Below are 27,798 nucleotides of genomic sequence, written 5' to 3' on the forward strand. Positions count from 1 at the left end.
CGCCCCCCCCCCACCCCTCCCACCCCACAGCGACAACAGCCACGGTGACAAAATGGCAGCCCGGCGCCCGGCAGTCCTGCCACAGGCGTGCAGGGCCCTGGCGGCCGCCCCTGGCCCCCAGTAACGCCTCGGCACCCTTCGGGTTCGGTCTCCGGCGGGCCTGGCCGTTAAAAATACAATAATAAGAAAACACCTCGAGCTCCAAACCAGTTCGGGAAGCCAAAAGGCCCGCCCGAGGGCCAGCCCGGCGCGCCCGCGGCCCGGCTCGCGCGCACGAGGCCCGGCCGCCCCGTCGCCCGGCCGCCGGCCCGCGCCCCGCGCCGCATGGAGCCCGGCGCCCGCATTCGGAGCCCCGCGCTCGGCGCCGGCCGCGCCATGGGGGAGGGGCGGGGCGGGCCGCGCGAGACCCGGGAAACATGGCTGCTCGTCCTATTTCGGCGTCGCGGCGTGGCTACCAGCCCCCGGATCAGAGTTGGGAGAGGCTCCCAAGGTGGGTGTGATGGGGGTCCCGGGGGGAGCAGGGCGGGGAGGGGTGCAGGGGGCGCTCTCCGGGAGCTATTTATTTTAAGAACGTTTAAAAAACCGAGCCCCTCCTCCCCCACCCCTTTTGTCCCTCATTAGCTAGCTTTCTCTCCCTCCTCCCCAAACGGACAGAAAGTGCCCCGTCCACCCCACCCCGCCTCAAGGCAGGGGGCAGGCGAGTGGGCCGGGAGGCTCGGAGGCGAGGGGGCGAAGCGTGAGAAATCGCTCCCAGATCGGCGCGGCGCGTTCCCCTCCCCCAGCACACTCTCGGGAAGTTTAAAGAGCCGGTTCGACCCGCTTTCGATCTCGCTCCCAGTTGGCCAGCAGCGGGGGGTAGGGTTGGCCGCCCGAACCGCGCCTCCACACCCTCCCACCGCGACCCCGGCCCCCTACTTGGCGCCCTTCCCCCTCCGCACGGGGGGCTTCCGGAAAGTACGCGGGAAGCCCGCGGCTCCGGCCCCCTCCCCCATCACCACACCCAGCCCCCCAATCCTCTGGGCTCGGGGTCCAAGCTGGGACGAAACTGGCCAGAGAAACGCAAACCGCCGGCAAATTGTTCGCGGAAACTCCAGCGTCCTCCGGCGGGCAACCCCTCCCCTCCCTCCGCCACCCCCTCCCCGCCCTGCGCGCCATAAGGCACTGCACGTCTACAGTCCACAGCTGCGTTATGATGGGGGGGGGGGGGGGGGGCACAAAAAGGATCTTGTTTTCAAAAGTCTCACTCAGGTTTGGGGGAGGAACTAGAGAAAAGAGGAAGCAAGGCCTGCCTCCGCCAGGGATTCGGGTTTTAACGGGTTGGAGGGGCGACAGGTCAGCGCACAGTGCCCCCCAAACTCCCAACTCTGTGGAACCCTGGCCACCGGGGCTGGGGTGAGGGTGTCCACCCGCCCGCGCTCCGCTGGTCCCAGAGGGGCCACCAGAGGAGTCAGCCAGCGTCTCCGCCCCAGACCCGGGGTCTCCTCCGCTGAGCCACCAACTCACATAAAACAGTGTTTGAAAGCGAGAGGGAGACAGAAATAAAAACGGGCGTCCGAGTAACCCACTGTCACCTTTCCCTTCCTTGGGGGTGAGCTTTCGCCCGAGCCTCCCAGTTCCCATCCGTGTAAGTTTCCTCCGGCTGTACTCCCGCTGCTGCCCAATCAATAACGGCGACGGGAAGGCAAACTCCCATCCCCGAGCTGCGTGTCTGCTATGCCCGCAGAAATCTGGACCCAGCCAATACCCACCACGGGCACCAGCTCTGGGCAGCTCGCGTCCTGACAAAGTTTCCCGGGCCCATTTATTAATCGGGCGCCGAATGGCTGCCAAGGAGCCCACCCTAGAGAAAGACGGGCCGGGGGTCGAGGCCGGAGGGCGTCAGGGCTCAAAGGCTGGCATCTTAGGGAGGCCGGAAGGAGCAGAGGCGAGGGGGGACCGGGACGTAGCCTTTGGGTAACTTGCAGTAGCGATCGCGCGAGGTGGGGAGGCGCGGGGATTATCTGTGCCTTTGCACGTTCGAAAATCCCTCCCCCCCTTCTTTCCATTTATCCTCCCTTCGGAAGGAAAGGAAGAAACATCAGCATCTGGCCCGAAGGTGGGGTGGAAAGAGTGAGGGAGACAGAGGAGGAGAGGAAGGGAGGCAGAGAAAGGGAGGGAGGGAGAGAAAGGGCGCGTTCACGAACACTACAAAGTTACAAATATGGCTCCCCCGTCTCTCGCCTCATCACTGCAAAGAAATGAAGACGCACTTTAAACTCGAGCCATTCCCAACTCCGCTGCAGCCCCCTCCCCACGCGCTCTCCCCAGGGGCCTCGGCCCACATTTATCAGAAACTAAACCGGACTCGCGAAGCCCAAAACTTATTGTGTGTGTGCGAGAGAGAGAGAGAGAAAGGGAGGGGGAAGGCGCGGGAGGGGGGCGGAAGGGGGGATTCATTTATAAAATATAAAACCCCCCTTTTTTTGTTGTTAAATCCAGGAGGCAGCCCCTCTCCTCCTCCTCCCTCGTTAATCTTTCCCCCAGACGGAGTCACGGGAGCAGAGAGCTCAGAGGGTTATTTTGCCTCATTCTCTCCGACCCAAACGCGTGCGCCCGCTGGCCCCCGATGGGTGCACACTCGCACGCACACTCTCGCACCCACATTCGCACACGCGGGAGCACACGCACAGGTAGTCACACACCAAGGGCAGCGGCGGCGGCAGCCGGAACATGCTTGGATGGCATTGCAACCCCCCAACCTTGCAATTCATTTGCAGTCCGACCCCCAAACCCACATCTCCCGGGCGCCCCCCCTCAAAAAAAAAGTGCCTCCCCCTAACGCGCACACACACAAAGTAGGAGAATGGACCGACAGAGATATTTTTGGCAAATGCTCACATCAGAGGGCGTCCTGTTCCGCAGCTCTAAATGAATCCGTTTGTCCATGTCCATCTCTCGCGCTCTCTCTCTGCAGAGGCTCCCGCGCCGGCGGAATTCAATCAATAAACCCCGAACCCACGGCCGCGCGTTTTAGGACTTTGAAGGCTCAACCAGCTCCGCTCGGTTCTCGAGCCCCCAGCACCCGCGGCGCACACTAACCTGATCACCGTGGAGGCGGGATCGGCGGCCTCGCGAATGAGTGACAGCAGCGTTAGCCAATCGCCGTCGCCGGTCTCCGGGCAACAGCGAATGGTGGTGGAGGCGGGGGGGGAAGGGACCAATGGGCGGGCTGCGCAGCCGGCCAGGGAGGCTCAGCCATTTGGTTGTGGTGCCGGAGACGGACCCCTTTAGATTTCGGGGCGGCTGAGGAGCGCGGCGGCAGCTCGGTGGCTGAGCGAGGGGGGTGGGCGGAATGGCGGGGGAAGGGAAGGCGACTGTGCCTGGAGGGCCGAGCCGCCTGGCCTCGCCAGCCCGCCGCCGCCTCAGCTTTTGGCCGGGGGCGGGGCCGCAGGTGCGTTACACCAAAGGGAGGGGTGCGGCCGGAGGGGCCGGGGGTAGGGGTCCTCGCCGGGCCGTGGGCTTCGCCCCGGGTCTGTCCGCGCCGCACGACTGGGCTGTGGAAAGAGGCAGGCGGCGAGAGGTCTGGGGGCCGCGAACTGCTCGGCGGGCGGGCCGATGAAAGGCCTGGAAAAAGGGGGGAGGGATCAAGGGTGCAGTTGGGGGAGGGGCTGGTCATTTTCTGGGTCCAGAGGGCCAAGCTAGCGGAGCGAGGCTGCTGCCCCCCATCTCCTCCGCGGGTTCCCACTCCGGGTCTGCGGCTCACAATCCGCGCGACCCTTCCCCTCCCTCCTCGTCGTAGTCCAGCCGTGACCATCGCAGCCCCTTGAATACATAAGTAAATAAGATGCGTCCACCTTTGGGTGACTTAACTCGCGGTCTAGATCCTCTACTTAAAGGGGCATTTCAGTTTGTTGTCATATAAGGTCAGTTTGGAAGGAGTGATCTAGAGGCACCGGCAGTCTTGTTTAGTCAATAAATGAGTAAAGACCATGGACCAAGAATTGATGCTGAATATTTTGAATATTTTAAAAATGGAAAAGGAAGGTGCTAGTAAGTCTGGTTTTCTGGACCAAACATTATTTATGGGCTTTATTGACCTAGTGAAAGAAAACGGCGCACAGTTTTTAATTGTCCACCTGAGTCATTTGGTTCAATTTGGACTGCCAAAGAGGCTCTATTTGGAGCACTTTCTCCAGGTTTTACGGTTTGCTTGCTTTGGGGTTTCTGAATCACAGTTGTAAGAGATCTTAAAGCCTTAATTCCCACCTGGTTACCAACTTATTGTGGCCAGTTCTAGAACATTTATTGTGTACTAAGTTGGCTGCCTATGTCTGTTAATAGGTAATAGGGACTGCTGTCAACAGGACAAATACATCCCCACACAAGTATTTTTCGATTCTTTTATTTCTACACGTCTACACTCTTCCTCATGTGCTCGAAGGTAGTTCTTTTGGATACATTGTATTTATTTTTCAGAGACATGGGTTCAAGGGATAGATAAACCAATATGTATGTATGTTGCAAGTCTGAAATATTTTTACATAACTCTTATACAGTTATATTCTTGAATATATAAAATTTAGGAGGAAATAAAAAGTGACAATGTAAAAGGCACATAGTGAATGCCTACACTGGGGAAGAAACTGTAACTTTGAAATTGTAACCTGATGGATTGCAAATGTGAAATCCTGCAACTAAGCATTTTACTCAGTAAGTTCTTTCAGGTAAAATATTAAGTGAAATTTGAAAAGGGGTCATATTTACTTTTTGAGTAACTGGGAGATGCAAAATAAAACTGGGAAGCCATTGTTTTATTTCATCTGGGTATAAGTATTATGGGGTGTTTTACTTGTGTTAGCAGATGTCAGTCATCAGTTTTGTTAATCTTATTGACATCAATTTGTGTAGTTGGAATTTATCGTTTTAAAATATATTGGTTTCATTATAAAACATAGAGGGACCCCAAATTACTTCTCTTTGCCAGAGTCAGTTGTTATTTCTGGATATGGTATTTAAGGTTGCTTGAAAACAGAGCTCTTCATCACAAACACAGTATGCTGACATGATACATAGAATCTGTGTAACACAAGAGTCCTGAAGTTTGTTCTCTCTGGTGGTAAATGCTCATCTTCAATTTAAAATTTTAACTGCAGCTAAGTCCACACCACTAGCAATGTGATATGAGACAGTATCTTTCCAGAGAAGTAATCCTTTAAAAGTCAACCAATCAAATGCAGAGCTACCCACCATCCAGCTCTGCTGAACTGAAACAAATAGCTCAATTTAACATAGGAAGACTGGAGAGGATGACTTGGGAGCCCAAACCTCTGTTAAAAAGAATGTACAGGACCAAATCAGAATTGAAAAAGTCGTGACTTGATTACTACTCAAAATATTAAACTTATAACAGCTTTTGTACTGGTTTTAGAAAATTGAAGGCTTTACTGGATGTCAGTCATTACAGAAGTTAAAATATCCAAGAAGTGTATTTAGCCAATTGAATACTTCCAACATACTTTGAAAGAAGAGATTTTTCTCTCACTCACAAATAGATTTGTTTGTAGTTTATTTCTCAGAAAATTTTAGTGATTTTTATTTTTGTTGCCAAAAAGAAATAATATAGCTCAGCCAAAGCTGAGCCATTTGCCCCAGGCTACTTAACCAAACATCAAAACAAAACACCACCACCACTGCCCTTATAGTCCCTGTTTTACAGAGTTTCTTAAATTGGACTTCATTGCATATTACAGGAAATAAATGTTCCCTTAATGGCTCTGAATATCAGGCATAGTGAGAAGAGAAGCCCCATATCAAGGAATGTGGCTGAATTTTGGAGAAGATGAGTTCCTAACTCTTGAATGATTCTACAATGGGAGTTAGGTTATGAAAGATACAGAGTTTGTAACTTGTAGAACTGGATTTGATTCACATTGAGAAGAATAAATGAGATACAATTCAAAAGTTTGAGCCCCTAGGGAGAAAGATGGCCTTCAAGTAAGGAAAGATACCTTCCTGCCTTCCAGAACAGGAAGAATATTTTCCTTCAAGAACCATTCCCAACAAATGAGCAATCTTATTCTCTAAGAGGTATGAGCAATGGGTGTCCTTAGTCTCTCAATACATTTTGAAAAGTACTGTTTTATAAGTAACCCACGTTGATGCTGCTGCCATTTTAACTCATTTACACTTGCCTGGCCTCTAAAAATGGAGACCCTCTGGTTAGCATCCTTTTAGGAGTCAAGTTAAGGTATTCACAGTTGAGCTTCTTGCTCTTCAGCCTGCATCACATACACTGGAACCTGGCCATAGTACTTTTTCACCTACATCATGGTTTCGCTGCCTGGACCCCAAAAGACAATGATATGGAAAGGCTCCAGCTTAGTTATGTTCTCTTTTGTCTTTCTATATAAATAGCTTTTACAAATGCAGATTATTTTTTTCCTTTTTTTTTAGAAATGTAAATTATTCTTTTGAAATTCATGGTAACAAATGTGAAGGCTACTGCATTTTGATTTGAATAGCAAAGGCATGTTGAGGTTCAGGATCTAAAAAGTTAAAACATTCTTAATTTGCTTAATAAAGCATTGGATGATTTTATCGTTCAAATTACTGAATTTCAGAATTATTGAATTTTATTATTGACACCTTATCATTGTGTTGGTTATGGAGAAAAAGCACTGTCATTATGCAATATATAATGAGAATAGTCATTATATGTGATTTTAAAATAGTAAAAAATCACAAAAGCAGCTTAAAAGTAGTTTAAGAAAAAAGAAAAAAGAACTATCACCTATATACTTGTTAGGAACTCACTAGAAATTTTGAGTCTGTTTCTTTAATATACTTATTAAAGGTAGTTTGGGAGTAGCAATAAGGAAAGTTTGTTTACCATTCACTGGGAAGAAAACCATAGCATTTTAGTATTAAATATTTTAGTATTATAAACATTTTAGTATTAAATATGGCTATAAAAGGGCTTCCCTGTGGCTTAGAGGTAAAGAATCTGCCTGCCAATGGAGGAGACCTGGGTTCGATCCCTGGGTTGGGCAGATCCCTGGAGAAGGGAATGGCCTAGAGAATCCCATGGACAGAGTAGCCTGGTGGGCTACAGCCCATGGGGTAGCAAAGAGTCAGCCTGGACTTACTGTAAACAACAACAGCAATGCCATGAGAAAAGAAATGAAAAAAAAAGCCTTAAAGGCAAATAACGGAATGAAGAGCCAGAGAACAAGGCTGAGGGCAACAGAGGTTGAAAAAATAAAAATGCATTTAGAATCTACTAATTCATCTTAATCTATCTGGGGTTGAAGTTATCTCTTTGAAGAAGAGTACTGAAGTCTATTAAGAGGGAAGAGGAAGAGAACAGACTTTCTTAAGAACTTTTAATATATTTACTATCTGCAAATAGTCTATAAGTTTAAGCCTACCTGGTAAAGTTGTCCTCTCAGCTTACCTACTTTGTAATGGCAGTTATTTGTATATAAAAGAAATTATTTAAAAATGTATATTCTATAATTCTTCTTAGAGATCAATATAATGCACTCCAAGAAATTAGTAATTTTAAAATTATTTCATGGAAACATTAGGACCTGAACTTATTCTGAAATTCTGAATTGTAACAACTTGAATGTAAAAATTACATATCACTTGACCTCACCAAGAGTCATATGAGGATTTTTACCCAGCAGAGGAACCCTGTCGTCTGAAATCATTTTGTATGCCTTCTTGTGTAGGAGAATTATGTCACTTCTACATATGTTTATTCAAAGGCAACTTGCCTAAGTGTGACAAATACTTTTCACAAGGCTGGACCAACTCATGATGTCTATATTCATGTTCATGGGGAGAAGCAGTATTATAGATGAGGCAGAATAGCAGGTAAATAACACCCATGTTGATCACGGTATGGCAGCATTTTTTAATAATAGCTAAATAAACAGAATATGTTCACATATCCAGGGGAAAAGTCTAGGAGAGTATGCACCAGAACATGTTTAAAACTTTTTACAGAGGTTCTTTGTGGGTGTTGCGGTTACACTGGTTTTTGTTCCTGTCTATATAATTCCTAAGGTTTTCAGTTGATAAGTATTTTTGCAAGAAGAAAACATTATTTTAATAGGAAATATAGCAGATTTCAGGGATGTTTGTGCTAGTAGGAATTCTTAGTGCAGACAATAGAAACTTTCCCTGACTGAACAAGCAGTAGGCAATTTCTTATATCTCATAACCAAAGACCAAGGTAGAGGAAAAGAGCAGTAAAGCTGAGTGATCTGGAGCATTTAATGTGGTACTCTAAGGTGTAGTCTTCAGAGGACCCCCATACCTCAGAAGTCAGCTCTAGCCTGTGGACTCTACACCCCTCCACTGCTGTGAATGATTTTTCACAAGCCTTCATTTTTGTGTCACACCTTCAAGGTCCAAAGCCCTGGGCAGGACTGTTTGCAGAGGCCCCAGCTATCAGAGGAAAAGATTATCTGCCCCCTGTAGCTTCTATAGTGCCGCTTCCTATCTATTTAAGAATCCTGCCCAAAGAGTATTCTGATGCTAGATGACCAAAAGCAAAACCCACTGAAATGTTTTGATTAAATAATACTGTGAAGGTTTCCTAAAGATCCAAATTAGCTTTATTTGAGCTCCTCCCCTGCTCACTACTATTTACTACGAAGAGACTTGCAATGGTCTGAATGTTTGTGCACCTTCCCCTACAATTCATATGTTGAAATCCTAATCCCCAAAGTGTTGGTCTTAAGAGGTGGGGCCTCCTCTCACAGGAGGTGACTAAATCATAAGCCCTCATGATTGAGATTTGTGCCCTTATTAAAGAGGCCCCATAGTGAGAAGTCTGCAACCTGGAAGATAGCCTTCACCCAACCATGCTGGCACCTGACCTTGTACTCCTAGCCTCCAGAACTGTTAAAGAGAAGTACATTCCTTTTAATTTATAAACCATCCAACCTGTGGTATTTTGTTAAAGCAACCCAAAGAAACCAAGACAAGATTGCATTACATATCTAGGACCAACCTAAAACAGAGCTAATAGCTGAACTCTAATTTTCTTTCAAATGCTTCCCTCTCCAAACCTGAGGCCACAAGAAACAATGTGATGTCAACGAAATACTTACAAAGCTGAGCTGGTAATAACTAAGACTTTGAGAAGAAGGATCTGCAGTAGAGATAATTGATTTTAAGTCACAAAGAATTTAGTCCTAAGGGCTATGCTAAGGATAGAAGTAATCTACAAGTCATACGTCATGAATAAATGCAGAGATCTCTGGATATCAGGTGATACAAGATCATGAGTAGTGATGTTTTTACTGCTGATGGATTTCTATCTACTGTGAACGTATATTCAGGCTCAGGTGCAGAACTAAGCTGATCAGTATGAGATTTGTAGTAAAAATTTATTTGAAATAGGCAAATGGTCACAGGCTAAGTAAGGGTTCACAATAGGATACAGTCTCTTTAAGGACAATTTTGAAGGAAAAATGCTGATGGTAAAAGAAATGCAAAAACCACAAACACATCAAAGAGGCCCATGTTCCTGGGAACAAAAAGGAAGGTCGGAAAGGATCTGCTTATAGAAAACATATTAATCTTGGGATGCTGTCCTTTTTCCTCTTGCCCCCCATCATCTCAGGTCACTTAGCTTAGATTCCTTTTCAGCTGGAAAAAGCAAATGATACCCTGGCAAGGACTCTGCACAATCTTATAGGAATTCAACTGTTTTATTTTTACAAATATAAAGCATGGTTTAACTGTTACATGAATAGACGTTCCTTATAAATGGCAGTAACTTCTCTCCAGAGATGCAGTGCTCAAGATTCTATTTATTGACAGACTAAATGCTCTTCATGATCAAGTGCTTCACTTATTAGAATCTAACTCTTTCTCAGACAATTTATTAATAATACAAACCGTGGCAGACAGCTAATTATTCAGCCAAATCCATTTCCTCTTCTTCCTGGACATAAAGCTTGACTGTGCCTCCCAGCTGCCCGTGTTAGATTGAGCCATATATCTGAGTTCTAGCCAGTAGAGTGTGAGTAGAAGCCATGTTTGCCACTTTGAGGGATGAAATCTTGAATGCATGCTGACTGAGATGGAAGTGACAGAGTGACTTTAGAAGCCATGTGTTGTTCATGCAGGTGGAACCTCTCATCTGCCTGGGTCTCCTTGGAGAGCCATTCTACCAACCTATTCACTTGCTCATCAAGAGACAGAGTGTGACCAAGTGAGAGACTTTATGGTACTGTGCTATTACACGTTTGTTTATTTGTTACTGAAGCCTCGGCTAACCAATACACTAATAAAACTTTTTTTCAGTCTTAGTTTTTGATTCATTTATAATTTTGTAGATTAGTTGTAAATTTTAGATATTTATTATTGTATTTGTGATATATCTTTGAATTAGAGCTTCTAAAGTACCATAAAAGAGAAATAAAATAGCTATATTGTTGACTCTTGAACAATATGAGTTTGAACTGTGTAGGTCCACTAACATGCAGATTAAAAAAAATAAAGGCAGTAGAACACAACCAAGATTGGTTGAATCCATGGATGCAGAGGGAAAGCTTCAGAGGCCAACACTGGAACGCAAGCATCCTCAGATTTTGGTATCTGCAGTGGTTCCTAGAACCCATCCCCCGTGAATCTCCAAGGATGACTGTATAAAGAAACAAGTACTTAATGAAGAAAAGATCATTGTAAGGGAGTCTGTATAATTGACACGCAAATATATCTTTTCCCCCCAAATTCAGCGCTTAGCTCACAGTAGGTATAAAATAAATATATTCTTTCATCAAGAAATGACCTCTCTTCCAAGCTCCAGACTGACATTTCAGTTGCCCAAGGGACATTTTTCAAGTTTCCTACAGGATCGTCCACAGAACATTGCCACAACTAAAATGATCTTCCCTGTTAGCCTCTGACTGCTTTGAGTGAGTGGAAGTTGCTCAGTTGTGTCTGACTGTTTATAACCGTATGGACCATCAGTTCAGTTCAGTTCAGTCGCTCAGTTGTGTCCGACTCTTTGCGACCCCATGAATCGCAGTACACCAGGCCTCCCTGTCCACCACCAACTCCCGGAGTTCACTCACACTCACGTCCATTGAGTCAGTGATGCCATCCAGCCATCTCATCTTCTGTCGTCCCCTTCTCCTCCTGCCCCCAATCCCTCCCAGCATCAGAGTCTTTTCCAGTGAGTCAACTCTTCGCATGAGGTGGCCAAAGTATTGGAGTTTCAGCTTTAGCATCATTCCTTCCAAAGAAATCCCAGGGCTGATCTCCTTCAGAATGGACTGGCTGGATCTCCTTGCAGTCCAAGGGACTCTCAAGAGTCTTCTCCAACATCACAGTTCAAAAGCATCAATTCTTCGGCGCTCAGCTTTCTTCACAGTCCAACTCACATCCATACATGACAACAGGAAAAACCACAGCCTTGACTAGACGGACCTTTTTTGGCAAAGTAATGTCTCTGCTTTTCAATATGCTGTCTAGGTTGGGCATAACTTTCCTTCCAAGGAGTAAGCGTCTTTTAATTTCATGGCTGCAGTCACCATCTGCAATGATTTTGGAGCCCCCAAAAATAGTCTGTTTCCAGTGTTTCCCCATCTATTTCCCATGAAGTGATGGGACCAGATGCCATGATCTTCGTTTTCTGAATGTTGAGTTTTAAGCCAACTTTTTCACTCTCCTCTTTCACCTTCCTCAAGAGGCTTTTGAGTTCCTGTTCACTTTCTGCCATAAGGGTGGTGTCATCTGCATATCTGAGATTATTGATATTTCTCCCGGCAATCTTGATTCCAGCTTGTGCTTCTTCCAGCCCAGTCCATGGAATTCTCCAGGACAGAATACTGGAGTGGGTAGCTGTTTCCTTCTCCAGGGGATCTTCCCAACCCAGGGATCAAACCTAGGTCTCCCACACTGCAGGCGGATTGTCTACCAACTGAGCCACCAGGGAAGCCCGATGCTGCCTGCTTTGCCTCTACCAAAATGCCATCATGTCCCTCACTCTCCTGCTTTCATTAGGCTACCTTTCGACACATAGCCAAATGGTTGCTTCATCTTCTAAGTGTTATTTCCCAAATATCTTTCCTCCTCTTAGCCCACTTTCTCCATTCTGTCCAAGAGTACTCAACCAGCTCCAATTGGCCCTATATGACAGTAGCTCCCAGGCTTTAGTTTTCTGACCAATAATATAAAAAAAAAATGTTTTAAGGACCAATATATGATTGTCAACTTTTAATTTCACCAAATAAGAACAGTACTTTAAAAACTTCCTTTTTATGGCTGGATAATATTCATATATAAATATATCACATATATATCACATATATTAATATTTATAAATAAGTGTATATCATAATTTATCCATTCATACACTGACAGTTTGTTTCCATGTCTATTCTACTGTAAATAATGCTGCAGTGAACATGGGGATTTATCATATATTTTCTATAGACTATGTTTTAAATAGTAGAATAGAGAGGGCTAATTTCAGAATATAGGAAAGTCTTTTACCTTAATTAAATTAAGTTTTATGCAAATCATGACCTTCTTCAAGATTTTCTACTCAGGTAGTTAGAAACTTCTGTGAACCAGCACTGGCCCTGAGGTCCTGATATCCTCCCATGACCAGATGAGCTCTAGTCACAGTGTTCCTTCCATCAACAGTAGCCTCTTTGGTTCCAGGTGGCTTACACCCCACAAACTAGCATTTAGTCCCCCAATGAGAAGATCCCACACTACCTTCCCATTGTTATCTCTAATTTCTAGACAAATCAGATCATCTGCTATTCCCCTCTTTTCTACCTTTGATGTGACTCTCCCTTTGTATCACTTTGATGTGATATGCCCTTTCCTTTTAATCCTTACCAAAGTTCTGCCCAAAATTTAAGATCAATTTTGATAGCACTGCATCATGAAACCTTTTATGATCCACCCAAACAAATAAGATCTTCCCTTCCTTGAGCTTTTTTAACACTACAAAAGTTATCAAGAGACCACTTACTCCCATGTACTGTGTTCAATTACCCCTCCCACAGTAACTCTGTGAAGGTAAGAATGTCTGACACATTTGGAGGATCTGACATAATGGAGGGGTAACAAAAATGTTACCCCATTATATATATTTACATATATCTAGAGCTTCCCAGGTGGTGCTAGTGGTAAAGAATCTGTCTGCCAACGCGAGACATATTATGAGACACAAGTTTGATCCCTGGGACAAGAAGATGCCCTGGAGGAGGGCATGGTAACCCACTGAAGTATTCTTGCCTGGAGAAATCCATGGACAGAGGACCCTGGTGGGCTGCAGTTCAAAGGGTCAAAAAGAGTTGGACACAGCTGAAGCAACTTAGCACAGCATACACACAGACACACACACAGACACGGCTAAATAATGCTTCAAGCACAGCTGGCATTCTACTTTAAAAAGTTTCTTTGAAACATTTAAATCAGTGGTCCCCAACCTTTTTGGCACCAGGGACTAATTTCATATAAAACTATTTTTCCATGGACTGGGGGTGGGGGGAGGATGGTTTTGGGATGATTCAAGGGCATTACACTTATTGCATGCTTTATTTCTATTATTGTTACATCAGCTTCATTTCAGATCATCAGGCATTAGATCCCAGAGATCAGGGACCCTTGATTTAAATAACTTTGATCTTCAATATCACATAAATAGCAATAGGGTATTGGAGAACCAAAGATGGCTAAGCAACTTCTTTATTCTTTCCAACATGAAGGAAACAAAAATAAATTCTTGTTTCTATGACCATAACACAGAAGCTTTTCTACTATAAAATTTTTATTTTAGATTTCTACTCAGGAATTGTCTTTTATTTTAGGCTCCTACCCAGGGATTGAATTGTCTTAAAAGACAATCTGTAGGAGAGATGGGAATTACAGAGCTCCCTAACTCTAATTTTGTGTCTCTGCCAGTTTTAATGAAGGTATACAATATTTGTTCCTTTGGGTTTTACACTCATCAAAAAGGAAGACAGAATGATATGACAAAGCTCAAAGACCTGAAACCACAACATTTCTGGAAGAAAACATAGGGGTAAACTCCTTGACAGTAATTTTCACCGTGATTTTTTGGATTTGATACCAAAAGCACAGGCAACAAAATTAAAAATAAATGGGTAAGACTACATCAAATTAAAAAATTTCTGCACAGCAAAAGATACTATCAACAAAGTGAAAAATCAGCCTATAGAATGGGAGAAATTTTCTGCAACTCATGTATCTGGTAAGGGGTTAATAGTCAAAATATATAAACAATAATTCCATAGTAACAAAAACAAAAAGAATCCAATGAAAAAAATGTATAGAGGAACTGAACAGACATTTTTTTTTTCTGAAGAAACATACAAATGGCCAACAGGTACCTGAAAAGGTGCTCAGCATCATAATTATCAGGGAAATACAAATCAAAACCTCAGTGGTCTATCATCTCACACTTATTAAAATGTCTTTGATCAGAAACACGAGAGACAACAAGTGCTGTCAAGGATTTGGAGAAAAGGGCACACTCGTGTAGTGCCATAAGGATGTGCATTGGCACATCTGCTACAGAAGACAGTGCGGAGTTTCCTCAAAAGATGAGAAATAGGACTATCATGTGATCCGGAAATTTTACTTCTGGGTATACAGCTGCAGGAAAAAAACCACTACCTGGAAAAGGTATCTGCACCTCCACGCCCACTTCGGCATTATTTACAACAGCCAAGGTACAGAAACAACCCAAGTATCCACTGACGGATGAGTGCATTGCAGCAACATGGATCGACCTTGAGAGCATTATCCTAAACAAAAGAAGTCAGAGCGATATAAACACTGTGTAATCTCACTTTTAAATGAAATCTTAAAAAACTGAACTCATAGTGCAGAGAACAGACTGATGTTGCCAGACATGGGGGATAGCAGGTGGAGAAAATGGGAAAAGGCAGTTTTTTACCTTTGGGTACAAACTTCTGGTTATATATCCTGGGGATGCAATGTATAGCATGATGACCAAAGTTGACAATACTGTGTTGTACGTTTGAAAGCTGCTAAGAGAGTAGGTCTTAAAAGTTCGCATAACATGAAAAACAAAGAAACAAACAAGCAAAACTGTTTGTGGGGATGGATGTTAGTTAGCTAAACTTATTGTGGTAGTCATTTTGCAACATATACATATATCAAAGCATCATGTTCCACACCTAAAACCAAGGGAATCTGTTTTAGCACTTGTACTACTGTGTTCTGTCTTTGACCTAAGAAATGTAACTTTTTGTCTGTAATGCTCTATAAATATGAAAAGCAATAGGCACATGTTTTTGTTTCACTCCAATTTTATGAATAGAAAATTTAGCAAAGATTAGAATGAATATATTTTATTAAGCTATTAATGATTTTAAGAGAGGCATGAAAATAAAGGCAAGAACTCTAAAATTATGACTTTCAGTTTGGAATCTGAATTTGAGTGGCAGCAGTTAATAAGAGGATCTTTATGCTTAGCCTTTCTCTATGGTTACAGATGAGAAAAATATAAATGTTCCTTAAATTCATTCCCTTTACAAAAATGAATCTCCTGATTTCCAGCTCTGGTTGTGATTGAGTACCTGATATTTGATTCACCTGCCTGCTGTAAACAATAAAAGTTAGACGAATGGTGTAAAACAATGATTGATGACACTGGACAGCAACCAAGGCAGAAGAAGGAAGCACTTGAGGTCAGCTTCATGTTCTTCCTACCCCAGGAATGGAGAGCCCAAGCAGAGAACAGGAGTGTCTTGGGGCACAGGAAAGAGATCAAACTTCAGCCCTGCTAACCCAGCTGGGTTTGGAGGGCAAGGTGCCTTACAGAAGGGAGCTGTGGAGAAGAAGCCCTCCAAAATTGCATAAAAATTTCCCTCAGTTACTTGGCTCACTGTTGAGATGTGAAGAGCAAGGCAAGAATCTAGACTCTAGGAGACCTAGCAGAGAACAATTTCTTGGAGGCTGAGAGCTGAACAGAGATTTTCAGAGGTTTCACAATATGGGGAGACATGAGAGGTTTAGTTCAGTTCAGTCACGCAGTCGTGTCCAACTCTACGACCCTATCGACTGCAGCATGCCAGGCTTCCTTATCCTGCACTATCTCCCAGAGTTTGCTCAAATTCATGCCCATTGAGTCAGTGATGCCATCCAACCATCTCATCCTCTGTGACCCCTCTTCTCCTCTTGACCTCAACCTTTCCCACCATCAGGGTCTTTTCCCATGAGTTGGCTCTTCCCATCATGTGGCCAAAGTACTACAGCTTCAGCTTCAGCATCAGCCCTTTCAATAAATATTCAGGACTGATTTCCTTTAGGATTGATTGGTTTGATCTCCTTGCAGTCCAAGGGACTCTCAAGTTCAAAAGCATCAATTCTTCGGCACTCAGCCTTCTTTATGGTCCAACTCTCACATTCGTACATGACTACTGAAAAAAACATAGATTTGACTAGATGGACCTTTGAAGGCAAAGTGATGTCTCTGCTTTTTAATATGCTGTCTAGGTTGGTCATAGCTTTTCTTTAAAGGAGCAAGTGTCTTTTAATTTCAGGCTGCAGTCATCATCCACAGTGATTTTGGAGCCTAAGAAAATAAAATCTGTCACTGTTTCCATTTTTTCCCCTATCTACTTGCCATGGGACCAGATGCCATAAACTTTGTCTTTTGAATGTTGAGATTTAAGACAGCTTTTTCACTCTACTCTTTCACCTTCATCAAGAGGCTCTTTAGTTCTTCTTTCCTTTCTGCCATTACCAAGGTATCACCTGCACATCTGAGGTTGTTGATATTTCTCCCGGTAATCTTGATTCCAGCTTGTGAGTCATCCCGCCTGCATTTTGCATGATGTACTCACTTCATGGCAAATACATGGGGAAACAATGGAAACAGTGAGAGACTTTGTTTTCCTGGGCTCCAAAATCACTGCAGATGGTGAATGAAATTAAAAGATGCTTGCTCCTTGGAAGAAATGCTATGACCAACCTAGACAGGATATTAAAAAGCAGAAACATTACTTTGCTGACAAAGGTCCATCTAGTCAAAGCTATGGTTTTTCCAGTAGTCATGTACGGATGTGAGAGTTGGATTATAAAGAAAGCTAAGTGCCGAAGAATTGATGCTTTTGAATTGTGGTGTTGGAGAAGACTCTTGAGAGTCTCTTGAACTGCAAGGAGATCCAACTAGTCCATCCTAAAGGAAATCAGTCTTGAATATTCATTGGAAGGACTGATGTTGAAGTTGAAGCTCCAATACTTTGGCCACCTGATGCAAAGAACTGACTCACTGGAAAAGACCTTGATGCTGGGAAAGATTGAAGGCAGGAGGAAAAGGGGATGACAGAGGATGAGATGGTTGGATGGCATCACCGACTCAATGGACATGAGTTTGAGCAAGCTCCAGGAGTTGGTGATGGACAGGGAATCCTGGTCTGCTGCAGTCCATGGGGTCGCAAAGAGTCGGACATGACTGAGCAACTGATCTGAACTGAACTGAACTCTGCATATAAGTTAAATAAGCAGGATGACAATATACAGCCTTGCTGTACTCCTTTCCCAATTTTGAACCAGTCTGTTGTTCCATGTCTAGTTCTAACTGTTGCTTCTTGACCTGCATACAGGTTTCTCCAGAGGCAGGTATGGTAGTCTGGTATTCTCATCTCTTTAAGAATTTTCCACAGTTTGTTGTGATCCACACAATCAAAGGCTTTAGTATTGAATTTTCCAGGCAAGAATACTGAAGTGGGGTGCCATTTCCTACTCCAGGAGATCTTCTTGACCCAGGGATTGAATCTACATCTCTTGTATCTCCTGTACTGGCAGGTGGATTCATTACCACTAGTGCCACCTGGGAAGCCCTGTAGAATGCATAAAGCTTCACAAATTCCTCCACACTGATGAGGGCCCCAGAAAGGCTACATCCTAGCATTAAGGACCATGAACTAGCAGTGTTACCTGCAGGAGTAAGGACTAGACTTAAATTGATACTTGTTTCCAGAACAAGATTCAACCTTAGAGGGAAACAATATAATCTAGAACCTCTTCATTTTGTTAACCACTGTATTAACTAGTGGATACAGACACACACACACATGCCCAAACCCTGAATGTGCAGAGGAAACAAAAAAACCCACAAATCATCATAAGATAAAGCAATAAAAGAAGCAGACCCAGAGATGATTCATAAATTCAAGTTACCAGACAAAAACTTCAAAATAGCTATACTTAGTATGTTAAATAAATTGGAGGAAAAGATGAACAAAATTGACAAAAAGAGCACTTCAGTAGAGACTTTAAATCTAGGAAAAGAATCAAATGGGCATTCTAGAAATGGAAGTTGAAACATCTGCAATTAAGAGCTAATTGAATGGTTACAGTATGAGTCTAGATTCAAATACAGTCATATAAAATATTTAAACTGAAGACAGAAAGAAAAGTATTGAAAAAGAACAAAGTATTACAGAGATTTGGATCACAGGCAAAAGGTTTAACATACATGTAATCGGAGTCCCAAACAGAGAGGAGAGAGAGACAAGACATATGTGACATTTGAAGATTGACGGCTGAGATTTTCCTAATTTAATGAATGATAAAGCTCACACATTCAGAAAGCTTCATAAACACCAAGCAGGATAATAAAAGAAAACCATGCTTAAGGATACTATAGTCAAACTTCTGAAAAGTTAACTTATAAAGAAAATCTTTAAAGTGGTCAAGAAAAGCCACAGTACCTCCTGGGGAAACTATTATAAATATAATAGTTGATATCTTAACAAAAATCTATGGACATTGAAAAACAATGAAATAACGTCCTTAAACTGCTAAAAGGGATTCCCTGGTGGTTCAGATGGTAAAGAGTGTGCCTGCAATGTGGGAGACCTGGGTTCGATCCCTGGGTCAGGAAGATCCCCTAGAGAAGGACATGGCAACCCACTCCAGTATTCTTGCCTGGAAAATCCCATGGACAGAGGAGAATGGTAGGCTACAGTCCATAGGGTCGAAAAGAGTTGGACACAACTGAGCGATTTCACTTTCATTTTCACTTTCAAACTGCTAAAGGGTCAAACAAACAAAAACCACAAAAAAACTTTTCAAACTAGAATTCCATATGAAGAAAAAAATGCTTCAAATATGAGAGTTAAAAAAAATGTTCTCAGATAAATAAGAGCTGCAGAATTGTATCCCTAGCAGGCTTCCATGACAAAAAAAATAAAAAAGTCAGATTAAAAGGCAAAGGTCCTACATCATCATACTGAGTAAATATAAGACTATCGACTAGTAACAATAATGACAAATATTTGTAGGGTTTATAACATAAGTAGGAAATAAAATACATAAAATCAATAAAAATATGTGCATGGAGATGAAGATAAACTGTTGTAAGATTACTGCATTATTTGTGACAATAGTAGGTATACTGAAATAATACACTTTAAAAAAAAATTTTAGGATTAATTGCTGAAAAGATTGACAGTTAAAGGGAAACAAAAAGATAAAATGGGGTATCAAAATACCTGATTAATAAAAAGAAGATATGAAGGGAAGAAGAAAAGAACAGATGGGAAAACTTGGGGGAAAAAAACAGCAAGATAGTACACTTAACCCAGGCTGCAGTCCCTAGGGCCACACAGTCCGACACAACTGAAGCAACTTACAGGCAGGCAGACTTAACCCCAATTTAATTATGTCATAATGAGAGTAAGTGTAAATGTAAAGGAACAAAACAACCAATAAAAAACAGAGTGGCAGAAGATTAAAAACAGAAAAAGACCCGGGGCTTCCCTGGTAGTCCAGTGGTTAAGAATCCACCTGCCAGTGCAGGGGACATGGGTTTGATCCCTGGTCTGGGAAGACCCCACATGGCACAGGGCATGTGCCACAACTACAAAGCCCATGCACGAGCTGCAGCCACTGAAGCCTGCATGCCTAGAGCCCACGCTCAGCAAAGAGAAACCAGCACAATGAGAAGCCTGTGCACCAAAACGAAGAGTAAGCCCTGCTCACCACAACTGGAGAAAGCCTGCGTGTAGCAATGAAGCCCCAGCACTGTCAAAAATGAATGAGTAAATAATAAATTAAATCTTTAAAAAAGACCCATTACACGCTGCTTACACAAGGCATGCCAAAATGCACAAAAGTATGAAAACACAAGTAAGTGTTGTGTGAAAAGACAAACCAAACATGTCATTTAAACAACTAATCAAAGCAAGTATGATCACATTAATGTTATCATATGTAATCAAATAACCAGAGAAAGTAAAATTTAAGCCAAGAAGCTATTACTTGAAATAAAGAGAAATTCCAAATTGATGAGAGTTAACTCAACAGGAAGCAATAACAATGCACCTGAGAATACAGCTAGAAAATGCATAAAGCAGCAGTTGACAGAGGAAAAGGACAGACAAATCCACAATCATATTTGGAGAATTCAATACAATACAATTCCCACATGCCACGGAGTGACTAAACCCGTGTGCCACAACTACTGAGCCCACACTCTTGAGCCTGCAAGCCTCAGCTACTGAAGCCCATGTGCCTGGAGCCCGCGCTCTGCAACAAGAAAAGCCGCGGCAGTGAGAAGCCTGAGCATCGCAGGGAAGAGTACGTCCGGCTCGCCGAAACCAGAGAAAGCCTGTGCTCAGTAATGAAGACCCAGCACAGCCAACAAATAAATAAATCTTAAAAAAAGAGAAAGATAACATGATGAATAACTTTATGCCACCAAATATGAATATTTAGATGAATGGACAAATTCCTTGAAACACAGTTTACCAAAATACAATCAAGAAGAAATAGAAAATCTGAATAATCTTATATCTATTAAATAAATTGATAGCAAACCTTTCTAATAACATTTTCACAAAGTAAACTCCAAGCACAGATGATCTATCACATATTTAGTGAAGAAAAGATACTAATTTACATACATTCTTTCAGTAAATAGATGATAAGAGAATATTCTCTAATGCATTTATGAATTCAGCATATCCTGGATATAAAACTTTACAAGGATATTACAAAAAAGGAAATCACAGATCAACATCTTTCAGGAACATAGGTACATATTCCTAAACAAAATTTAGCCAATGAGCTCTATTCCATGGTGGCAAGGATAGTTTACCATGGGAAAATCAGTCAATGAAACTGGTCACAATAATAAGGTACAGGTAAAAACCCATGTCATATTCTCAGTAGATTCAGAAAAAGCATTCAATAAAAGGGAGCACCAGTTCACAACTAAAGCACCTTAAACTGGCATGGCAGGTTCTTCAACCTGATAAAGGGCATCTAAGAAAATCCCAGAGCTAACATGATACAATTATGGTGGAATGTTGAAAAGATATTGCCTGGAAGTCAGAAAAAGGCAAGTGGTTTCACTATTGCCACTTCTGTTTGACACTGTATTGGATGTCGTAGCAAAAGACATAGGAATACAGATTGTAAAAGGTTGAAGTAAAACTGTCTTTACTACAGAAAATATGATAGTTTACACTGAAAACTCTTTTTCAATCTATGAAAAAAAATACTAAAATTGAAGTGTGAATTTAAGAACATTGTATGAACATTCATGGCAACCCACTCCAGGATTCTTGCCTGGAGAATCCCATGGACAGAGAAGCCTGGTGGGCTGCGGTCCATGGGGTCGCAAAGAGTCGGCTATGACTGAAGCAACTGAGCACTTTCAGTATATCGTGTCACTCCCTTATGGTCTGTGGTTTCTGCTAAAAAATCAGCTGATAGCCTTAAAGGAGTTCCCTTTACTGACAAAGGTCCATATAACCAACGCTATGGTTTTTCCAGTAGTAATGTACAGATGTGAGAGTTAGACCATAAAGAAAGCTGAATGCCAAAGAATTGATGCTTTTGAACTGTGGTGTTGGAGGAGACTCTTGAGAGTCCCCTGGACAGCAAGGAGATCAAACCAGTCAATCCTAAAGGAAATCAGTCTTGAATATTCATTGGAAGGACTGATGTCGAAGTTGAAGCTCCAATACTTTGGCCACCTGATGCAAAGAACTGACTCATTAGAAAAGACCCTGATGCTGGGAAAGACTGAGGGCAGGAGAAGGGGACGACAGAGGATGAGATGGTTGGATGGCATCACCCACTCAATGGAGATAAGTTTGAGCAAGCTCCGGGAATTGGTGATGGACAGGGAAGCCTGGTGTGCTGCAATCCATGGAGTCACAAAAAGTTGGACATGACTGAGCAACTGAACTGAACTGTATGATATTTATTGCTTTTTCCCTTGTTGCTTTTAATATTCTCTCTTTAACTTTTGTCATTTTGATTACAATGTGTCGTCCAATAATAGTCCTCTGTGGGTCAATCCAGTATAGGACTATAGGTGGTTCCTGGACGAGGTCAATTGTTTCCTTTCCCAGGTTAGGGAAGTTTTTACCTATTATCTCAAAATATTTTCTCTGGCCCTTTCTCTTTCTCTTCTCCTTCTGGGACCCCTACAATGTGAATATCAGTTTGCTTGATGTTGTCCCAAAGTTCTCTTAAACTTTCTTCATTTTGTTTATTCCTTTTTCCTTTTACCTGTTTGGCGGCGGTGATTTCCACTACTCTGTCTTCCAGCTCACTGATCCGTTCTTCTGTCTAATGTAGTCTATTTATTCCTTCTAGTTTATTTTTCATTTCAGCTATTGTATTCTTTAATTATGCTTGGTTATCCTTAATATTTTCAAATTCTTTGGTAAAAACCTCTAATTTCTCAATTTCTCATTCTGTGCATCCACTCTTCTGAATTCTTTGATCCTTTTTTTTTTCTTTTTTTACCATTTCCTTGTTTTTAATTTTTTTTGGCCTTACCACATGGTGCAGTGGCAAGCGGTATCTAGTTGTCTGACCAGGGATTGAACTCTGCAGTGGAAGTGTAGTCTTTACCATTGGACTGGCAGGGAAGACCCCTCTGATCATCTTTATAATCATTACTCTGAACTCCTTCTCAGGTAGACTGCCTGTCTCCACATCACTTGGTTCTTCTGGGGTTTCATCTCTTCTCTTCATCTGAAACATATTCCTCTGTCACCTCATTTTATCTAAGTTGTTATTGGTATTTTTATGTATGTGGCAGGTGATGTTTCCATATCTTGGAGAAGTGGCTCTCAGTAGGAGATGTCCTGTGTGTCCCAAGAGTGCACTCCTCTTGTTACCCAAGGGCCAGGGGCCAGCTTGTCCCAGTAATGATTGGCCTGCATTAGCAGATGTGGTGTGCAGGGTGCAGGACCATAGTTTTCTTGCTTCTGGTGTCTGCCCCCTGGTGCGTGAAGCTGGTCTAGAGGCTTGTTCAGGCTTCCGGGTAGGAGGGACTGATGCCTGCCCCTGATGGACAGAGCTCAGTCTTGGTGCTCTGGTTGGCAAGGCGCTGTCCAGGGGTGTGTCTAGAGGTGCCTGTATTAGGAAGTCTTTAGGCAGCCTGTCTGCTGATGCATGGGGCTGTGCCTCTGCCCAGTGTGTTGTCTGGCCGGAGGAATCCCAGCACTGAAGCCTATAGGCTGTAGGGTGGGACCAGGGCTTGGTGTCAAAATGTAAGCCTCCAGGGGAGCTCATACAGATGAATGCTCCCTGATAGGTCCGTCTCCAGTGCCTATGTCCCCAGGTAGGCCAGACCTACTCCCTGCGTCCCCAGGAGACTCTTCAAGACCAATGGGTAGGTCTGGTCCAGGTTCCCATCAAATGATGGCTTTTCCCTTGGTCCTGGTGCATGTGAGATTTTGTGTGCACCCTTTAAAAGTGAAGTCTATTTTCCCCAATCCTCTGGAGCTCCTGCAGTCAAGCCTTACTAGCCTTCACAATCAAATGCTCTCAGGGCTCCTCTAACCATTTCTAGACCTCCATGCTGGGTCGGGGGGTGGGTCTGACATGCGGCTAACTCTCACTCCTGTGGGAGAACTTCTATAATATAATTATTCTCCAGTTTATGGGTGGCCTTCCCAGGGGGTATGGGATTTGATTAGATCACAAGTCTGCCTCTTCTACCCATCTGTTTTGTTTCTGTCTTTATGTCATTAGTTGTAGAGGATGCTTTATGGTAGGTTTTCAGTCTACTTTATCGATGGTTGTTGTTCAGCAAATTGTGATTTTGGTGTTCTCATGAGAGGAGGTGAGCTTAGGGTCCTTCTACTCTACCATCTTGGTCGATCTCCCCTCCAGGTTTTTCTTAATGCAATTCCTTCACCTTCTGTTGCTTTGGTCAGGGGTCCCAGGCCTGCCAGTGCAGAGGACATGGGCTTGATCTCTGGTCTGGGAGGATTCCACATGCCATGGAGCAAGTAAGCCCATGTGCCGTAACCACTCACGCTAGAGTACATGAGCTGCAACTACTGAGCCCATGTGCTGCAACTACGGGAGCCCCTGCACCTAGAGCCTGTGCTCTGCAACGAGAAGCCCCTCCAGTGAGAAGCCCGTCAGTGAATGACAAGCGCACCTCACTTGTCACAACTAGAGAAAGTCCTCATGCAGTAACAAAGACCCAGTGTAACCCATAAAGAAAGAAACAAAAAAAAGGGAAGAAAAGGTCACAACTATAAACAAGAACATTTCAAAATGGAAAAGCTCACTGGTAAAGGCAAACATAGAATAAAAGTAGGAAATCATCCACGCACAAAGCTAGTAGGGAGGTTAAAAGACAAAAGGAGTAAAATCATCTGTATCCATGGTAAGCAGCTAAGGGATGCACAAAAAATAGATGTAAAATATAGTATCAAAAACAGTAATCATAGGGGAGAAGAGTACAAATGTGGGGTATCCAAAATGCATTTGAAAGTAAGAGATTGGCAACTTAAACACATAAAAATATAGACCCCTAAAAAAATATTTCATGGTAACTGCAAAATAAAAATATATAATAGATATACACACAAAAAAGAAAAAGGAATCCAAATATAACATTAAAGATAGTCATCAAATCACAAAAGAAAAGAAGGGGGAAAGACGTACAAAAAGAATAAACAATTCACAAAATGGCAATAATTACATATGTATCGATCATTACCTTAAATATAAATGTATTAAATGCTTCATGCAAAAGACACAGACTGGCTGAATGGATATAAAAACAAGATCCAAATATTTGCTGCCTACAAGAGACTCACTTAAGATCTAGAGACATATACAGACTGAAAGTAAGACAATGGAAAAAGGTATTCCACACAAATGGAAATCAAAAGAAAGCTGGAGTAGCAATACATCAGACAAAATAGAGTTTACAATAAAGATTGTTACAAGAGATAAAGAAGAGCACTACATGATGATCAAAAGATCAATCCAAGAAAAAGATATAACAATTGTAAATACATATGCACCGAACATAGAAACACCTCAATATGTAAGGCAAATGTTAACAGACATAAATGGAAAAATTGACAGTAACACAATAAGAGTGGGGGACATTAATACCCCAGTTACAACAATGGACAGATGATGCAGACAGAAAATCAATAAGGAAACACAGGCCTTAAATGATACATTAGACTAAATGGACTTAACTGATATTTATAGAGCATTCCATCTGAAAGCAGCAGAATATACATTTTTCTCGTGCACACAAAACATCTCCCAGGTAGAGCAAATGTTGGGTTACAAAGCAAGTCTCAGGACATTTAAGAAAACTGAAATCATATCAAGCATCCTTTTCAACCACGACACTGGCTACAAGGAAAAAACTGCCAAAACTACAAACACGTGGTGACCAAACAATATGGTACTAAGCAAGCAACGGATCACTGAAGAAATCAAAGAGGAAATTAAAAAATACCTAGAAACACATGAAAATGAAAACACAATAATCCAAAACTTTTGGGATGTAGCAAAAGCAATTCTAAGAGAGAAGCTTATAGCAAAACAAGTTCACCTTAAGAAATTAGAAAAGTCTCAAATAAACAACCTAAAGTTATCCCTAAAGCAACTAGAGAAAGAAGAAACAAAACCTAAATTTAATACAAGAAAAGAAATCATAAAGATTAGAACAGAAATAAATGGAATAGACACGAAAAAATAAAAATAAAAAAGATCAATGAATCTAAAAGCTGGTTCTTTGAAAAAATAAATAACTAGGAATAAAACTGGAGAAGGCACTGGCACCCTACTCCAGTACTCTTGGCTGGAAAATCCCATGGCCGGAGAAGCCTGGTGGGCTGAAGTCCATGGCGTCGCCAAGAGTTGGACACGACTGAGCGACTTCACTTTCACTTTTCACTTTCATGCATTGGAGAAAGAAATGGCAACCCACTCCAGTGTGCTTGCCTGGAGAATCCCAGGGACGGGGGAGCCTGGTGGGCTGCCGTCTATGGGGTCGCACAGAGTCAGACACGACTGAAGCGACTTAGCATTAGCAGCAGCAGGAATAAAACTACCGTGTGTGTGTGCATTAGTCGTTCAGTCATGTCGGACTTTTTCCAACCCCATGGACTGTAGCCCTCCAGGCTCCTCTGTCCATGGATTCTCCAGGCAAGAATACTGGAGTGGGTAGCCATTCCTTTTCCTAGGGGATATTCCTGACCCAGGGATCGAACCCAAGTTTCCTGTATTGCAGGTAGATTCTTTACCATCTGAGCCACCAGGGAAGCCCAAAACTACCATGTGACCAGCAATCCCATGACCGGGCATATACCCTGAGGAGACTATAATTGAAAAAGACACACGTACCCCAATGTTCGTGGCAGCACTATTTACAACAGCTAGGATAATGTAGATGTCCATCAACATGTGAATGGGTAAAGAAGATGTACATACACACAATGGAATATTACTCAGCCATAGAAAAGAATGAATTTGAGTCAGTTCTAGTGTGGAGACAAACCTAGAGCCTGCTATACAGAGTAAAGTAAGTCAGAAAGAGAAAAACAAATATAGTATACTAATGCATATATGTGGAATCTAGAAAAATGGTATTGATCCTATTTGCAGGAAAGAAATGGAGATGCAGATATAGAGAATGGACTTGTGGACATAGTGGCCGAAGGAAAGAGTGGGATGAATGGAGAAAGTAGCACTGACATATATACACTACCATGTGTAAAACAGACAGCTGGTGAGAAGCTGCTATATGAAACAGGGAGTCCAGCCTGGCCCTCTTTGATGACTTAGAGGGGTGGGCTGGGGGAGGGGAGGGAGGCTCAAGAGGGAGGTGATATATGTATAATCACCAACGTAACATTGTAAAGTAGTTTTCCTCCAATTAAAAAAAAATTTAAACTAAATTTAGAGAATAAATAAATGAAATTGATAAGCCTTTAGCCAGACTCATCAACAGAAAAAGGAAAAGGGCCCAAATGAATCAAATTGGAAGCTAAAAAGAAGAAGTTACAATCAACATGGCAAATAGACAGGGAAACAGTAGAAACAGTGGCTGACTTTATTTTTTGGGGGGCTCCAAAATCACCGCAGATGGCGACTGCAGCCATGAAATTAAAAGACGCTTACTCCAAGCTATGACCAACCTAGACAGCATATTAAAAAGCAGAGACATTACTTTGCCAACAAAGGTCCGTCTAGTCAAGGCTATGGTTTTTCCAGTGGTCATGTATGGATGTGATAGTTGGACTGTGAAGAAAGCTGAGCGCCGAAGAATCGATGCTTTTGAACTGTGGTGGTGGAGGAGACTCTTGAGAGTCCCTTGGACTGCAAGTGTATCCAACCAGTCCATCCTAAAGGAGATCAGTCCTGAGTGTTCATTGGAAGGATTGATGCTGAAGCTGAAACTCCAATACTTTGGCCACCTGAAGCGAAGAGCTGACTCATTAGAAAAGACACTGATGCTGGGAAAGATTGAAGGCAAGAGAAGGGCACAAC

At 42.8% G+C, this 27,798-nt stretch overlaps 1 protein-coding gene and 2 long non-coding RNA genes across 3 annotated transcripts in view; 2 read left to right on the top strand and 1 right to left on the bottom strand.

Annotated features, from left to right (window-relative positions):
- Window positions 1–3,075, bottom strand: part of ANP32A (acidic nuclear phosphoprotein 32 family member A) — a 38,911-nt gene extending 35,836 nt beyond the window's left edge. The window contains exon 1 of the mRNA NM_001195019.1: window positions 2,878–3,075. Coding sequence (NP_001181948.1) covers window positions 2,878–2,931 — 54 coding nt within the window. The 5' untranslated portion in view covers window positions 2,932–3,075. The remainder of the gene's footprint in view (window positions 1–2,877) is intronic.
- LOC132346333 (uncharacterized) overlaps window positions 1–27,798 on the top strand; it is a 77,141-nt gene that overhangs the window by 850 nt on the left and 48,493 nt on the right. The gene's annotated exons all lie outside the window — the stretch shown is intronic.
- Window positions 387–10,307, top strand: LOC112448378 (uncharacterized). The gene is made up of 2 exons (XR_003036761.2): window positions 387–490; window positions 2,954–10,307. It is a non-coding gene; the product is annotated as an uncharacterized lncRNA (long non-coding RNA).

The sequence above is a fragment of the Bos taurus genome, chromosome 10 (genome assembly GCF_002263795.3).
Source record: "Bos taurus isolate L1 Dominette 01449 registration number 42190680 breed Hereford chromosome 10, ARS-UCD2.0, whole genome shotgun sequence".
Classification (NCBI taxonomy): domain Eukaryota; kingdom Metazoa; phylum Chordata; class Mammalia; order Artiodactyla; family Bovidae; genus Bos; species Bos taurus.